This window comes from Mustela putorius, unplaced genomic scaffold (assembly GCF_011764305.1).
Source record: "Mustela putorius furo isolate JIRA1106 unplaced genomic scaffold, ASM1176430v1.1 tig00000095_pilon_pilon_pilon, whole genome shotgun sequence".
In the NCBI taxonomy this organism is placed as follows: Eukaryota; Metazoa; Chordata; class Mammalia; order Carnivora; family Mustelidae; genus Mustela; species Mustela putorius.
The window spans coordinates 31,669,861-31,685,257 of NW_025421280.1; the positions used below are offsets into that span (position 1 = coordinate 31,669,861).

Sequence of the window (15,397 nt, forward strand, 5' to 3'; positions counted from 1 at the left end):
TAGGACAGAGTGAGCCAGGCGCGGCCCTGGCTGTTTATTCCCTGTGTCAGCCCTGGGGAGCCAGCTGGGCTCTGGCTGACCTCAGCGGCTTCTTTGGGGTGTGGGTGGGCTTCAGGGTTAAGGCTGGGGAGGGACAGGAAGTAAAGTGCTTGCAGGGGCCCTTGGGGCTTGGTCCTAGCTGCCCCCCGCCCCCACCTCCGGGGCAGGCCAGGGGCCCGACGCCCCAGGCTGTGCAAACAGGACTGTCCAGGACCCACCCAGCCGGGCCTGGGTTAGAGGCATGAACCGGCTGGCAGTGCCATCCCCAGCGCCCCCTGCCAGGGAGCTGCCGCCTGGCTGGGGGACCCAGTGGGGGGATGGGTCCATCCGGAGCTGACTGTCCGCTGATTGTCTGCTTCTCTGGTCCTTGGCTGTGGCTTTGTCCGCTCCTCCCAGGGCCAGGGCCTTGGGTCTGCTCCCCACTCTCCAGGGGCCGCCCGCCTGGTTGGCCCCTCACCTGTGGAGCCGTTGCAGCTGCGGGAGAGGCCACAGGGGTCAGGGGGTGCTCACAGCCACAGCCACACACACACACCACCCCCCCACACCCCGGCCACTCACCTCACTCTCTACCAGGTTCCGCCTGTACAGTGCCTCCTTTGCAGCCTCCTGGAGGCCAAGAGGTGGTCAGCGGGCCACTATCGCCTCCAGCAGCCCTGTACCCGCTACCCCCCAGCCCAGACCTGCCTGGCCCTCGCCCAGCTCACCCTGCTGCCGTCATTGCCCAGGCGCCGGGCGGCCTCTGTGTAGAACTGCAGCTGACGCTCTAGCTGGGCCGCGTACTCTGTGGGGGTAGGGGGGGAACCAGGTCAGGATGGGGATGGCTGCCCCGCCCTCCCCCATGCATCCCTCCCTGAGACCCTACCCCTCCGGATGCCCGGGCCCCCCTGCTCCAGTTGTGCCCTCTGCCACTGGCTGCGTTGCACGATGTCCTGGTACTGCTGGGCCACTTCCGGGGGCACCGGCCGCCGCGCCTGCCTGAGGGCCAGAATCTGGGGGATGCAAAGCAGGGCACTGTGATGGCCCTACCTCAGGGGCCTACAGAACCCCCAATCCTGCCCCACCGCAGCAGGCACGCACCTTCCGCTCCAGACGCTCTTGGTCAAAGGCCAGCACGCTGAGGCTATGCAGGGGCCGTGCAGATCTATGGAGTTGGGCAAGGGTAAGGGGCAGCAAGGAACCCCCCAGCCCTGATCCCATGAATTTGACAGACACACTGGGCCCTGGAGAACAGCAGGAGACAAGCCAGGCCCACCCTGCTGTTGCTAAGCCCGCAGCCTAGTGGGGATGATGGCTGTTCACTCAGGCGACTGCAGTGCTGGGTGATCAGGGAAGGCTTCCTAGAGGAGGCCATAGTCAAGTTGGGAGCCAAAGGAGTCAGAGCCGGGCAGGAGAGTGGGGCAGGACACGTTTTGGAACACAGGAGAGACACACTACAATTTGTGCCCGGTGGGAAACTGACCAGGAGGGGCTAAGACGGGAAGAAGGGGCTTCTCTCCTGGATGGCTAGACCCAGCCACCTACCTGTTCCCTGGTTCCCTCGCCGGGGCAGGCACGGGAGGGGCCTTGCCCTTGGGCCCAGCAACCTGCTTCAGTGGACAGAACCAGCGTTGTGATTGTCGGCCCTGCCCCCTTGCACCAAGCCTCCCTCCCTGGGGTAGCTGATGGGTAGGACTCTCACCGTGGGCACAGCTGCTGGCACGGGGTCGACGACCAACCACCTCTCAGTTGTGGTCTCCAACTGCTGGGCCGTCAGCGGCTCCCGAATTCGGACCATCACCTCCAACCGCCCCCCCGTGGGCCTGCGACCATCCAGGACCTGCGTGGAAATGAGGGGAGGCTCCCAAGAAGCAGGCAGTGGCTGGAGGCCCAGGGTCGGGATCAGGGGGGACCAGCGTGATTTCTAAAATATGAACCCCTGGGTATGCTGAGATATGAACTGGTCAAAATGGAGCAGGGTGCTGGGAATATTTAGAGCTGGGTAGTAGGGAGGTCTGGGAACTGCCCGCACTGCCGGGGGAGAAGCAGGTCACCGGAGGGGACCCTTGGGAGGCCCTGGGCCTGCAGGAGGAATCTGAATCATGTTAAACGTAACAGAGCCACACCAGAGCCTGCGGACAGATGTCCACGCCTCACCTCCAGGATCTCCCGGACCTCGCATGCGGTCTCCAGGGCATCCAGCTTGAGCTGGGCCGTGCCCAGCACCCGGTCAGTCTTGAACAGCCCCCTGCATGTGTGACAGGGACAGGACGGTTGGCCCAGGGCGGCTCCCCCCACCCTCCCAAGTGCACCCAGCACCTGTACCCCCAGCTCACCCCTTGTGGACCACTTCGAATTTGATGCCTTTGGTCTGGATGGCCCTTCGGAAGCCACGGTGGCTGCGATTGATGCAGAGCTTGAACTGCTCCTTGAACTCTACTCAGGGGGTGAGGACCGGGTGGGCAAACAAGAGAGAGGGAGGGGTCAGGCTATGGTGTCGTGTTCTCGCGGCATGGGGCTGGGGTGCCTCCCGCCTCCGCTCAGCCTCCGCTCAGCTCACCGGGGGAGTCCGTGTTCTTAACCACACTGGTCTTGTCTTTCTGAGCTTCTTCCTGCAGCCAAATAGGAGCAGGAAAGCTTAGGGAGGCTGGGGCCTGCCCCAGATCCCTGCCCACCCATTCCCAGCCCGATGAGGCTTGAGTCTGTTCCTCCTGCGCTCTCCACGTACCACATTGGGATAGGGGAAGTCAAACCGAACAAAGACATCCAGGTCGCTAGGAGACAGTCCTGTGGGCAGACAAGGGTCAGAACTGGGCAGAGGGGCAGTCCCACAGCCCTGACCCCAGCCTGCCGCCCCTCACCTGGAGGTGTGGGCAAGTTGATCCCCTTCACGATGAATAGGAGCATGTCATTGCTGCTGAGGTCAGGGAAGATCCTTCCGGGAGGGCAGATGGAGAGACAGAAGCACCTCAGCCCCACTGCCCACCCACCTTCTCTTCCCTCGGCGGGGCCAGAGAATAACCCCCTGCTGGCCTTTGTGGGCTTCGGTTTTTGTTTTTTTTTTTAATTTGACAGAGATCACAAGTAGTCAGAGAGGCAGGCAGGGAGAGAGGAGGAGGAAGCAGGTTCCCTGCTAAGCAGAGAGCCCGATGTGGGGCTCTATCCCAGGGCCCTGGGATCATGACCTGAGCTGAAGGCAGAGGCTTTAACCCACTGAGCCACCCAGGAGGTCCGGTCTTCAGTTTTAAAATCAGACAGACTGACATTCTTTGTACCATTCGGCCAATGACTTATGTTTGAGACCTTTCTTCAGTCTGCATGGATCTGTCTGGGACCCACTTTGTGCCAGCTGGTGGCCTCACTGCCGGGGGAGCTTCCCTTCATTTAACGTTTCTGGGGTCCCTGATATTCATCAGGCAGTGCCCCAGCTGCCTGATTCGCTTCACCTGACATTTCTTGAGCATCTACCATGTACCAGCCAGTGAGTGCCCTAGCTGCTGGGGGACCTTCCCTTCCTTTAGCAATGTTTCTGGAGCCCCTACTATGTGTCTGCCAGTGTCCTCGCTGCTGGGGATATGGCAGAAAGTGAGACAGACCCCATCCCTGTGCTCATGGAGCCCAAGCTACCTCAGTGAACAGTGGACCAACGAATACATAAATAGAGAAACAGCAACCCTGCAGAGAATTAAAATAGGGGAGAAGGTGGAGTGCACTCAGGAGGGGCTGCTGTAGACAGAGCAGTCAAGGAGGGCCTCTTGAGGGAGGTGACATCACAGGTGATTCTGGATGCCGGGGAGGTACTGCTACATGGAGACCCAGGGAAGAGGGTCTAGGCAGAGGAAATAGCCAGTGCAAAGACCCTGAGTAGGAATAGGGTTGGTCCATCTGAGGGACCAAAAAGAGGCCTGTGTGGTAGAAGGCAAGCAAAATGCGGACAGTGGATGGAGATGAGTTGATGGGAAGCCGGGGTGAGGGGTGTGACTTGTCTTACATTATTGCAGTGGCTACACCTAACCTCATCTATAAATGGGAAAAATGACCCCAATTCCCAGGGTGTGGGAAGGCTTGAAAGGAGCAGGACCAATACTTACCTTGAGGGCTCACCCAGGCCTTGGAACAAGGCCCATGTCTGCACTCACTAGATCTTCCCCAGTTCCCAATGTGTCACTGTCAACATTCCATCACCATCCTTCACTTGCACCTCATAGCTGCCTCAGGACCCTTGCATATACCATGCTTTCACCAGCCAATCAAACTCTCCCCCAGAGGCAAGCCTTCTGCTGGCTTCTGGGGAGGGCAAACCCCTCTCCAAAGGGACATCTGGGCCAAGGGGCATCAGGGCCTTACTTGATGACGCTGAAGGTTCTCTGCTCAAAGCGGGCAGTGGGCGTGGGGAGACCCCGGGCGAATGCCTGCTTCAGAATCTCCATGCTCCGTTTACAGTCCTCTGCTAGCTTCTCAAATCTGCCACCGAGAGAGCCCTGTTCAGGTCCCTAGTCCCAAGGGTGGGCTGGGGGTGCAAATGTGTGGCAGAGGTGCGGACAGGGGCACTTACTTGCTGGTTTCGGCAATGTTGCCCAGGTGGGTGAACTGGTTAGAGTGGTTGAGGCACATCTGAAGAGCAGGAGATAGTAAGTGGAGGGATGAGGGCCATGACCCTGAGGGAGGCCCGCTGAGCTGGGCCAGGGGCCCGCCTCACCTCGTGCTGCTGCCTTATGAGCTTGGTGAGTTCGCCATAGCGGCGGGCAGAGTCCTGAGACAGGCCTGGGCCGGGCCGCTGGACCAGAGAGAAGTCGTCCTTGTTGACGGGGGCGGGTGGCACCTGGGGAAGACAAGGCTCGTGGGGAAGGGCTTGCTGGTTAGCAACAAACAGGCCCACCCATGGAAATGTCAACCCTGCTTGGAAAGGCCTTCCTGGACCACTGTTTTGCCCCTGCCCTGGTCTTTTCTTCTCCCCGAAGGTGAAAAGTGTGGTGCAAAGAGAAAAGTGGATGGTCCCTCCCAAAGTGGCAGCATCTGTCAAGTGTCTCCCCCAGATGTGATCCTTACCCTGTCTCCCCTAGTAATGGCGTTCTGGCTAGGCACACAGCCAAGAGACTACATGTCCCAGCATCCCTTGCAGCTAGGTACAGCCATGTGATTCAGCTCTGCCAGTGCAAGGTGAGCAGAAATGATAGTACACCATGTCACTTCCTTTAAAGGAAACTGCTTGCCTTGCCCTTTCTTTTTCTCACGGCTTCCCACGGACCGAATGCAGACAGGGCATCAACCCACTCTCACCATGTAGACAGAAGTGACCCCCTAGGGTGCAGCAGAGCAACAAGACAGAAGGAACCTGGGCCCTAGAGGGCTTTGTCTTTCAGAGCCCAGACTGCCCCAAGCGTTACATGCGAGAAATATGTCTGTCTTCTTTCAGCCACCATCTTCGAGGGACCTATTTGTTATAGCAGCTTCACCTGGGCCCTAATATTACTCCCAGTCACATGGCTAAGTGGCCAGAGCCCCATGGGTGGGTGCCTGGGAAAGTCCAGCAGGTCTAGAGAGTTCACCTTGGCGATGTCCACAGGAAGCCCGTTGCGTGAGGCCTCCAGCATGGGCTCCAGCCCCTTGGCCTGGCGCAGGTGCATTTTGGCCCCCTCCACGTCATTCTTCTGCTTGGCTCGCAGCGCAGCCTGCAGGAGCTGCTTCTTGCGGCCCTCCAGGAAGGCCAGCTGCTGCTGGGCTGTGGGTATGGGGGTGTCAGTGGCTGCTGCCCAGCCCATGGCCAGGCAATGGGCCTCCAGGGAGGGGAGAACGGACCTACCTCTGGTGGATGTGCCCTTGGGGGCTGTTTTAGCTGCTGGGGTGGAGCCTGACGGGGTTGCCCTTGAGGGTGGGGCCTTGGGCTGGGCTGCGGGGGTCGGAGGGCTGGTGGGCTGCAGAGGGATGGAGAGGAAGTCAGGGCTCTCCCAGTGCCTGCGGTCCTTCCATTCCCCAAAGGGTCAGGGCCTGATGCTGACAACAGGGGCTGTCTTCGTTTCTGTTTCCTCAGCACTGAACATAACCCATGGTCCCATTCTCGCTGAATCTTTGCAACAAGACTGGGAGACAGAGACTGTCGCCACGCCTACTTTACAGATGACGAGACTGGATCAGAGAGCAAAATGACTTGCCATGGCCTCAAAGCTGGGAATAGGCAGGGCAAGGATAAGGTCGTTCTTCCCCAATGTCAAGATTTTGCTTTGCTGCCACCCTACTGCCTCACCCCAAGACCCCAGCTACTCACACACACCTTCCTAGGTTCTTCATCCTCTTCATCCTCTTGGCCTTCATCCTGGTTGGCCAGCTTCATGGCAGTTTCCAGGACTCCCACCAGGCTCTGCTGGGTGGGCTCAGTGGCCTCCAGGCCCTGGATGGGGGGAAAGCCTGGGCGGCCAGTTAGGGCCCAGTCAGGAGGGAGAGACCCATGCCACTCTGGGGGAGACCTGGGTTCCTTCCCCTCCTAAGGAGCTTCAGGGCTTTGGATATACTCTGAATGCAGGAAGGAGCTCCTGCTGGTTCTGTGGAGACACCAGACCATTCCAATCTCCCTCCTGCCTCTTGGTGCCTCTCACCTGACCCTGGGCCTCGACCAGACTCCAACAAGCAAGCACCAGATGAGGTAGGTTACTGGGCAAAAGAAGTGATCACAGGCCTGGAGGGATTCCCAGAACACCGAGGTGCTGAGCGATAACTGCTCCCATGGGGGATACCCAGGCAGCTCTGAGAACCCAGAGGAGACCCCCAACCCACTGGGAGGCTGATGGGAGCCTGAGTAGGTATGTGTAAAGCTGAGAGCTGATGACTAAGAGAGAGTGAGTTGAACAAAGAAGAAATGGTGGGATCAGATGGTGGCGGGCTGATGAACGGGTTCTTCAAATAAACGCCCCTGATTTTCAGTGCCTGCCCATTTCCATGGTATAAACAAACACTCCTATTGGGACCCAACTTTAAGCTACCAACTGCCTAACAAGTTTGCAGAATTCCTGAATGCGTAGCAGAGAGCTCCCTGGAAGGTACCACTGGAAGGAATAGCAGCTGCAAAGCTTCAGAGGCCAGAGAGCTAGGGGGAGGGGCAGCGCCTACCTGGGGGCACCGGCAGCTCAGCCACATCTACAGCCCGGCCAGCCTTGTGGGCTCGGATAGCGTCTTGGTATTGCTGCAACAGACACGGTATGAGGGCCACCTGGCCAGGTCTCCGGGGGCTGCCTACCTGCCCACCAGGCCCCCACACACCTTCACGATGCGCTCATGCATGCGAGCCTTCCGCTGGTCCCCTTTGGCCTTGGCCTGGGCTGCAGCCACGTGGTATCGCTCCATCCGCTGCTCCAGGGCCTCCAGGAGAGTCCGCGGAGGTGGGGGAACCTCTGCGGCAGACGGGGGAGACCAGAGGCGGGAGGCAGAGGGGCAGGGTTCAGAGTCCTGGGAAGGAGGGAGACTGTCTTGCCCTGGCCTGCCCACCACACAGGGTTCCCAGGAGCCTACCTGGCGTGGAGGGCACTGTGGTGGGAGTTGGAGGCTGTGGTGATGGTGATGGTGGGTCTGGGGGCAGCTGGTCTGAGGGCAGAGAGGTCCAGTCCAATGAGGGGCTTGCTTGGGCACCCCCTACCCCCAGGCTGGTGTGGCCTGAGGGGGTTCCCAGGTGACCGGTGACGGTGACGGCATCAGGTCCTGAAGGGTGAGCAGGGTAGGGTTCTCACCAGGGGGAGGTGGCAGGCGGGACAGGTCCACAGGCTCCCCCCGGCTCAGGGCCTCCAAGACGGCATCGAAGCTCTGAGAGAGAAAAGGAGGTCAGGGCAGGAAGCTGCAGCTGGGGGCCAGGACCCTGTGGGGAGCCTCTGGGCCTCACCGTTTGACTGAGGACTCCTAGCTCTATCCATTCCTCTGCACCATCTTGTTTAAGCCCCTTCCCATGTTTATGCCCATTTCATAGACAGGGTAAACTGGGGCTTTAAGAGGTATAGCAAACTACAGCTCCAGAGTGAGCGGCAGCCAGGACCCAAATTTGGGCCTGTGTGACTGCAGAGCTCCTGTTCTTTGCAGCCATGCAAAGTCGAGAGCATCCTGTCTTCTCCCTCCGACCCCATCCGCCTGCCTGGACGCACCTTAGCCACACGGAAGTGCCTGGCAGCAGTGACAGTATCTCCCTGCTGCTTGGCATGGAGGGCAGCCAACTTATATTCCCGCTGGCGGCTCTGCAACTGGGCCAGGGGGCCGGGGCTGCAGGGACCTGGAAGGGGGAACAGTATATGAATCATTTCTTTTTCTCTCTCTCCTTTTTTAAAGACTTTATTTATTTATTTGACAGATACAGATCACAAGTAGGCAGAGAGGCAGGCAGAGAGAGAGGAGGAAGCAGGCTCCCTGCTAAGCAGAGACCCCGATGTAGGGCTTGATCCCAGGACCCTGGGATCATGACCTAGCCAAAAGCAGAGGCTTTAACACACTGAGCCACCCAGGCGCCCCTCTTTTTCTTCTTCTTCTTCTTCTTTTTTTTTTTTTTTTTTAAGATTTCATGTATTTTAGAAAGAGAGAGGGGAGAGGGCCAGAGGGGGAGGAAGAGGAACAAGCAGACTCCATGCTGAGTGCAGAGTCCCCTGTGGGGCTTGATCTCATGACCCCGAGATCATGGCCTGAGCTGAAACCAAGAGTTGGACACTCAACCGACTAAGCCATCCAGGCACGCCTGAACCAGTTCTAGTTAATCCTCACAACAAAGACTGTTCTTGAGGTCCATTTTAAGGATGTGAGAACAAGGCTCAGAGGGGACGTCGCCTCCCTGAGGTCACAGCCTGAAGGCGGACACCCAAGCCCAGGACTGGTGGCCTTCAGAGAATTTTGGAAAACTTCTGTACCCTCAGGAATTTTTAAGTTGGCATCTAAAAGTTTTTGTATGGGATGCCTGGGTAGCTCCGGGGATTAAAGCCTCTGTCTTTATTTATTTTTTTAAATTGTGGCAAAATACACATGAAATTCACCACCTTTTTTTTTTCTTTAAGATTTTATTTATGTATTTGACACACAGAGAGAGCATGAACAAGGGGAACAGCAGGCAGAGGGAGAGGGAGAGGCAGGCTCCCCGCTGAGCAGAGAGCCAGATGTGGGGCTCGATCCCAGGACCCCGGGATCATGACTTGAGCTGAAGGCAGATGTTAACTGACTGAGCTACCCAGGCGCCCCCGAAATTCAGCATCTTAACCCTTTCTAAGTATACAGTTCAGTGGCATTCAGTGGACCGCCCTATCATATACTTGTTCAGCCAAAATCCATCCCCGCAGTGCGTTGGCCAAGCGAGGAAACAGAGTTCAGCTTCTTTTCAATGTGTTAGTTACAGGATCAAATAACACAGTTCAGTAGGTTTTCAGGGGAAGTATCTCTAAACTGAAAGTAATCCGTGCAATTTTTGGTATAAAAAAGACAAAGTGTAATAGATACACCACCCAGGGTCCACAAATCCTAGAAACGCCTGGAAAGCCGCATGCGTTGTACCTTCTCAGACTGACAACCGCAACTACAGCTTTCAGTTTAGGTGTAGTTGCTGGAAAAGCTGTCTGTAGGTTGAAGCAAAAACACCTTGACGTTTGCCTGGTTTTACAACACATCACTGCAAGTCTCTGAGTTAAGAAAACGTTCTTCCAGGTTCAATCACTGTTATTATTAGTGTGCAAGAAAGCAAAGCCTAAATATGTCAAGCTTGTGGATTATATGCCAAGAGTAAAATTTTGTGAGCAAGGTACCTCTTGCCTGGCACGGTTGGGCTGGGCCCATCCTCTACCGATGAACTGTTTCCTGGTTTACTCTTTCCCAACTTCCCTGTTTTCTTTTTTTAATGCATACAGAAACCTGCTTCACACCAACAAACAGATGGCAAGAGCTGGAGTCTTGTCATCACCCTGCCAGGAGATCCCCTGAACCCCTGCCAAGCCATGTGCCTAAACCCCATCGTGAAAAATGTTTTGGTGATTTTGGCAGAGAAGTTCGGGTGATAATGTCCAACAATCCTCCTTGACCTTTGCCAGAACAACGGCTTAGAAACTAGTCTGGCTGCGGGAAGATTGAGACCTGCTGTTTACTTTGTCAACCAGGCCAGCCCAGTTTTAAGCGTCTCCTTGGTTCACTTGGGGAGTGTCTGCCTCTGGGGCAGAGCCCGAGTTGATATTCTAGAAGGCACCGGGGCGGGCACTCCTTTCCCGTAGTGGGAGGAGGGCAATCAGAGAAGGAAAACCTCTTGGGAGATTGGAAAACCTCCAGCAGGTGAGTTTTAGGAGAGAAGACAGACAAGCTGAGGGCTTGGAAATTATCCACTTACAACTCTCTGTGTGAGAACAGTAGCCCTCCAAAAGAGCAGAGCTCTGATGCCCGCGGCCACATTACACGAAGTGAAAGAAGCTGGACCCAAAAGGACAAAGAGCATGTGGTTCTGCTTACACGAAAAATCTAGGAGAGGCAAATCCACAGACAGAGAGCAGATGGGGAGAGCCCGGGGCTGGGGGAGGGAGAACGGGGAGTTAGTGTTTCATGGGGACAGAGTTCTTGTTTGCGGTGACAAAGATTCTTTGGAGAAAGATAGAGTGGTGGTGGCACCACGCTGTGTGAGTGTGCCACAGGCCACTCCATTAATTGCACACTGAGAAATGGTTACAACGGCCAATGTTATGTTACACCTATTACATCACCACACACAGAAAAAAGGTATTGGTGAACTCCAGAGGCATGAGGACCTAGGAAGGGGAGGGGTGTTCAGAACATCTAACAATCAGGGTGCCTGGCTGGCTCGGTTGGTTAAGCCTTTGACTCCTGATTTCAGCTCAGGTCATGATCTCTGGGCTGTGGGACCGAGCCCGGCGCTGGGCTCAGAGCTCAGCACAGAGCTGGGATTTTCTCTCTCCCTCTGCCCCTCCCCCTACTCACACGTGCCCAATGAATGAATGAATGAATGAAGAATATTTAATGAATGAATGACTCAGCACCCCCACAAAATGGCCAACTGCTGAATACCACCCCCACAAATCCCACGTCAGCCCAGCCCCGCCCTTGGCCTACCTGGAGGAAGCTGGGGCTTAGTCAAGCTGATGGATGTGGTGGGAGCACTGGCAGGAAGGCCTTCTACCGTGACCCTGGGCTCTGGCACTGGCTGGTGTGCAGATGACGGCTGGGTGGGTGTCGGAGTGTGGCAGGGCGTGGCTGCCGGGCCCTTCCCCACTGCCACAGGTGGCGGGATGTCCCCTTCATCGATGGTATTACCCTTCCGGACTGAGGCCAGCAGGTTTTCAAGTGTCTGAGATAAGGTGTGAAAGCGGGTTGTAGAGGACCCTGGAGCTGGAGGCAATGGGCAGTGGTAGGGTGCCAGTACCCTCCTGTCACATGCCGTCTCACCTTAAGCCCCCGGTCGTAGCGCCGCATCTTGGCACCATCTCCAGCTCGCCTAGCGCTTTCGATCGCTGTCTGGTAGAGGGCCAACCTCTCCTGCAAGGTGGCCTCCACTCCTGGGCTGGGGGCTGTGGCCTTTGGCTGCAGGAGGGACCGGGGCATGGTCTGGGTGGTGACCCCACCTGAGTTCTCCCCAAGAGTTCCTTTGTCAAGTGTCTCCACACACACCAGGCATGTTGCCCCTGGCCCAGCTGTCCCCAACTGCCCCCCCCAACCAGGAAACCATTATCCCTCTTCCTGGTGCTGAGAACTGGGTCTCAGAGGTGTCTCATGTCACGTGCCCAAGGCAACATGGCTGAGGGGCCAGGAAAGGCCTCGAACTCTGGGCAATGGGGAGCAGGTTGCTGGGCTGTACCTGAGTGGCAGGAGGATGGGACTCCACAGTCTTCTGCTCCTCCCCAAGGACCTCGTTTAGCTCTGCCTGCAGGGGCACACGGCCACAGGCCCAGCATGAGGGCCCGCTGGATGGCACAATGACAGCACGCGAGGCCCCCTGCCTTGCCCCGGGGTGCTCACCAGCAGGTCATCGTCAGCCTCCACATCCTCCTCGTCTGTACCCTCATCTTCACCCTCATCCGGGTCTCTCATGCACAGGCTGGCCATCTTCTCGATGGCCTCCATGGGCAGGGGGCCTGGCGACAGGGAGAGGCCCCAGTTGGACTGGGATCCTTCAAGAGTCCCCAGCCTCCCATCCCCGTGACCCATTGTCCCAAAGAACAGGGCAGCGTGTCCCCCTCCCAGCCCTTCCACGGGCACTCCACCACGGTCCTTGGACCCACCAGGTACGATCCTGATCCCCGCAAAGCCCGCCCACCTCGTCTCTTCCTGATCAAACCTGCCTCGGCACCCTGGCTCCACAGCTCTCTCGCTCTGGAGCCCTGGGCAAGTCACTTGCCCTGCCTGGGACTCAGTCTTCCCATCTATTGGATGAGGACAAGAGTTTCTCTCTCACAGGTGGGTGGTGGGAAGTAAAGATGGAGGAAACTCCAGAGCAGCACGTGGTCAGCATTTTCTCGAGTTATTCCCATTAACTGCTTTAGTTCCGTTCTATGAAGCTGCCATAAGCGCCCACTCCGCGAACACTCGACCACTGCCCCTTAGAGGAGATAGAAGCTTCGGGTCCCATGAGCCTCTGGGCACAACATTTTTGTCAACCAGTCAATCCGTAACCTTGTTTGATGTGTGTTTCTATCTAACGATACCTTTTTAAAAATAGATTGTTGACTTGTGAACATCGAACTCAAGGCCAACAGCGGCCCTGTAACTCATGTCTGAATAAAGCTCATCTGCTAAATCTTTCCTCCACAAGACACTTCACAGCCTTCTTGCTCTCAGAGACACGAGACAGCACTAAGCCCTACACTCGGGAGCCACTCTGAAGAGCAAAACCACCAACAAAAGCACCACAATGAGAAAAAAAAAAGGCAGTCTGACACAGACTGTGGAAAGGAGCCTTGTTCACAGCCCACCCAGGGACAAGAAGGCAGAATAAAGCGTCCCCGTGCTCTGCCTCAGCTGGGAGCATCTGTGCTGAGCGGCTCCAACTTCTGGCAGCTCGGCGCACGCCTGCCAATAATAGCAAAAGCTCCGCAAGCATTGATTTGGGTGTTACAAATAAAGTTGAGCCCGTAGGGAAAATTCACAAATATGGAATCCATCAATAATGAGGACTGACTGAATTACTGGTAAAGTATCAAGGTTCCGTTTGCCCTCGGAGCTCCAGCCCCTCTGTCCACTACAGAGCTGCTGCCCTCTGCCACCTCCCCTAGGGGGCTTTTGCAGGGGCTGTGGCCTCTCCCAAAAGCGCTACCTAGCTCTTCACCTGGCCCTCCTTACTGTGGGTGCTTCTTGCGGGCATCAGGTCTCTCCCACTGCTCTGTGCTTCCCTCATCCCAGCCCTGATCATGGGACAGCAAGCTGGAGGAAATGCTAGACCCTCTGGGAAGTGCTTTACGAACACCAGAAGAGTAACTCCCGTGATTAAGTGCAGTCATTATTCCCATTTTGCAGATGGGGAAACTGAGGTCCACAGAGGTGTTAGGACTTATTAAGTCATAGAGCCAATAAGTGGCAGAGGTGGGATTTGAACCCTCACCCTAGGTCCAGAGTTCATCACTTCACCTCTTACCCAGGCTGTGGGTTCCAGGAGGTCAAAGATTTTCTGTTTCCTTTCCTCCTTCTCCCCAGGGTCCAGCACTGAGCCCCGCCCACAGCAGGAGCTCAAAAACTGTTCAGGGGTGTGTTGAGAGTCTTACCTTTGCCTTTGAGCTTCTCCAGGACTTGGGGCTGGCCTCCAACCAAGGCCAAGAACTCAGCCTCCAGTTCCTCATCATTAACTCCATCCTCAGGGATCATCAGGCCGTCTGGGGAGAGGTCAACCAGCAGGCCCAGCTGAGGGAACAGCAAGGGTCCAATCAGACGTCGGAGGCAGCCAGGATGGACCCAGAGTTCCCTCAGGAGGAAGGAAACCCAGACCTCCTGGGGAAAGTCGTTCTCCCTGGGGAGTGCTAAGAGGCCGGAACAAGCTCAGAATGCAACAGGTGTCCCAAGATGGGCCAGGCCCTCTGGCACAGATCAACACAGGGCAAAGGGCAGGCAGAGACCATGCTCCCTGCTCTGAGCCCACGCCCATGATATGCTGCTGACCAAGTTCAGCGGGAAAAGCAGGCCCAACACCCTGCCCAAAGCAAAGCCACTCTGCACACCTGGGCTTTTCCTTCCAGCATACTCAGCAGAGGGGGCCATGCAGGAAGGCTGCAAGGGCAAATAGAAGCCCAGACAACAAAGAAGTTGAAAGTGGGGTTTTTATTGGATAACGGACCTGGGACAAAGGAAGCTATCCCCTCCTGGTTCATGACCAATCATAATGTGATACTATTATGTTGAACTATACAAAATTGCCTTTTCTGTGGGTCAAAATGGACAATTATGTATGGCTCCTTTTAAGAATAATAACGAAGTTATACTTACTGAGTGCTATGTTCTAGCACTTTCCATAAACTATCTCAATGAATTTTCACACCTGTCCTGTGACATAGGGACTGTTAGGGCCTCCATTTTATAGATGAGGAATCTGAGGCACAAGCCTGTGAAGCCGAGTGTCCAACGTGCAAAGGCCAGCAGGGAACTCCAGGCTGGCCAGACTCTAATACCCTGGCACTAAGCTGTGGCCTGGGCTTCTTCCTTCAAAGCTAAGAAAAAACAAACTGTCCAGGTGCCTGAGGCAGAGGAGAGGGAGGAGGGAAAGGAGAGCCACACATAGTGGGCTCATGGCAGCAGCTCTGGATTTGCACTTAGCTCTGGCCAAGCTGTTAATCCCTATGACCTTGGGAAACTGTCTTCACCTCTCTGGACCTCAGTGTCCTCATCTGTACAGTGGGGATAAAAAGAGTCTGATCTGGCCTGGCCGATGGGAGGTTCCGTGCGTGTTTGGGCCAGGAGTGCAGGAACTATCCATATCCCAGGTCGGAGGCCTTCCCCTCCCAAACTGGAGAGGCTGCGGCAACAGGTGGCCCTGAGCCCAGGGCGGGGCGCCAAGAGCTGAGAAGCTGGGGAGCCAGGGCCAGCAGGCCCCACTCTGGGGGCAGAACCTCATCTGGAGGGCGGGGACCAGGGCTTACCTGCAGGTGGTGATCGGGTTCCCCTGGGGGGTGGGGCCCTCTAATGAACCTGTGATAGGGCTGAGTAGGGTTCCCTAGGCGAGGCCGTGGGGTACAAACTCACCTGGCGGGCGGCGGCGGCACCTCGTCCTGGGGGTCCCGGGGGTCCCTTCCTCTTGTGCATTTTCCAGGCTGGATGCCCAGGCCACTGGCCACCTCGCCAGGCCTTGCCCTGCCTCCTCCCCCGGGGCCTATTGCCGCGCACGCGCACTTCCTGAGCCCCGCGCCCCTCGTGAGCTCCCCGCGACCGCTGACCCTGCGCCCTCGACCCCCGG

At 56.8% G+C, this 15,397-nt stretch overlaps 1 protein-coding gene across 4 annotated transcripts; it reads right to left on the reverse strand.

Annotated features, from left to right (window-relative positions):
• CC2D1A (coiled-coil and C2 domain containing 1A) lies at nucleotides 1-15,316 on the reverse strand. 4 transcript variants are annotated; one of them, XM_013054092.2, is made up of 29 exons: nucleotides 15,187-15,316; nucleotides 13,719-13,854; nucleotides 11,980-12,095; nucleotides 11,819-11,884; nucleotides 11,410-11,544; nucleotides 11,077-11,311; nucleotides 8,139-8,263; nucleotides 7,734-7,806; nucleotides 7,519-7,590; nucleotides 7,270-7,400; nucleotides 7,120-7,192; nucleotides 6,287-6,420; nucleotides 5,819-5,930; nucleotides 5,565-5,737; nucleotides 4,715-4,837; nucleotides 4,571-4,629; nucleotides 4,363-4,479; nucleotides 2,877-2,950; nucleotides 2,744-2,802; nucleotides 2,576-2,627; nucleotides 2,352-2,451; nucleotides 2,173-2,263; nucleotides 1,718-1,855; nucleotides 1,561-1,622; nucleotides 1,117-1,180; nucleotides 902-1,028; nucleotides 744-820; nucleotides 598-645; nucleotides 1-513 (listed from the first exon to the last, which is right to left on the reverse strand). In XM_013054092.2, the coding sequence occupies exons 1-29, from the start codon at nucleotides 15,244-15,246 to the stop codon at nucleotides 493-495; spliced, it is 2,853 nt and encodes a 950-aa protein (XP_012909546.1). In that variant the 5' UTR covers nucleotides 15,247-15,316; the 3' UTR covers nucleotides 1-492. The 4 variants fall into 4 exon arrangements, with proteins under 4 accessions (XP_012909546.1, XP_004748327.1, XP_044939060.1 ...); XM_004748270.3 differs by having other exon boundaries at nucleotides 1,561-1,625; XM_045083125.1 differs by having other exon boundaries at nucleotides 5,819-5,933.
• Nucleotides 15,317-15,397: the final 81 nt, after the last annotated feature.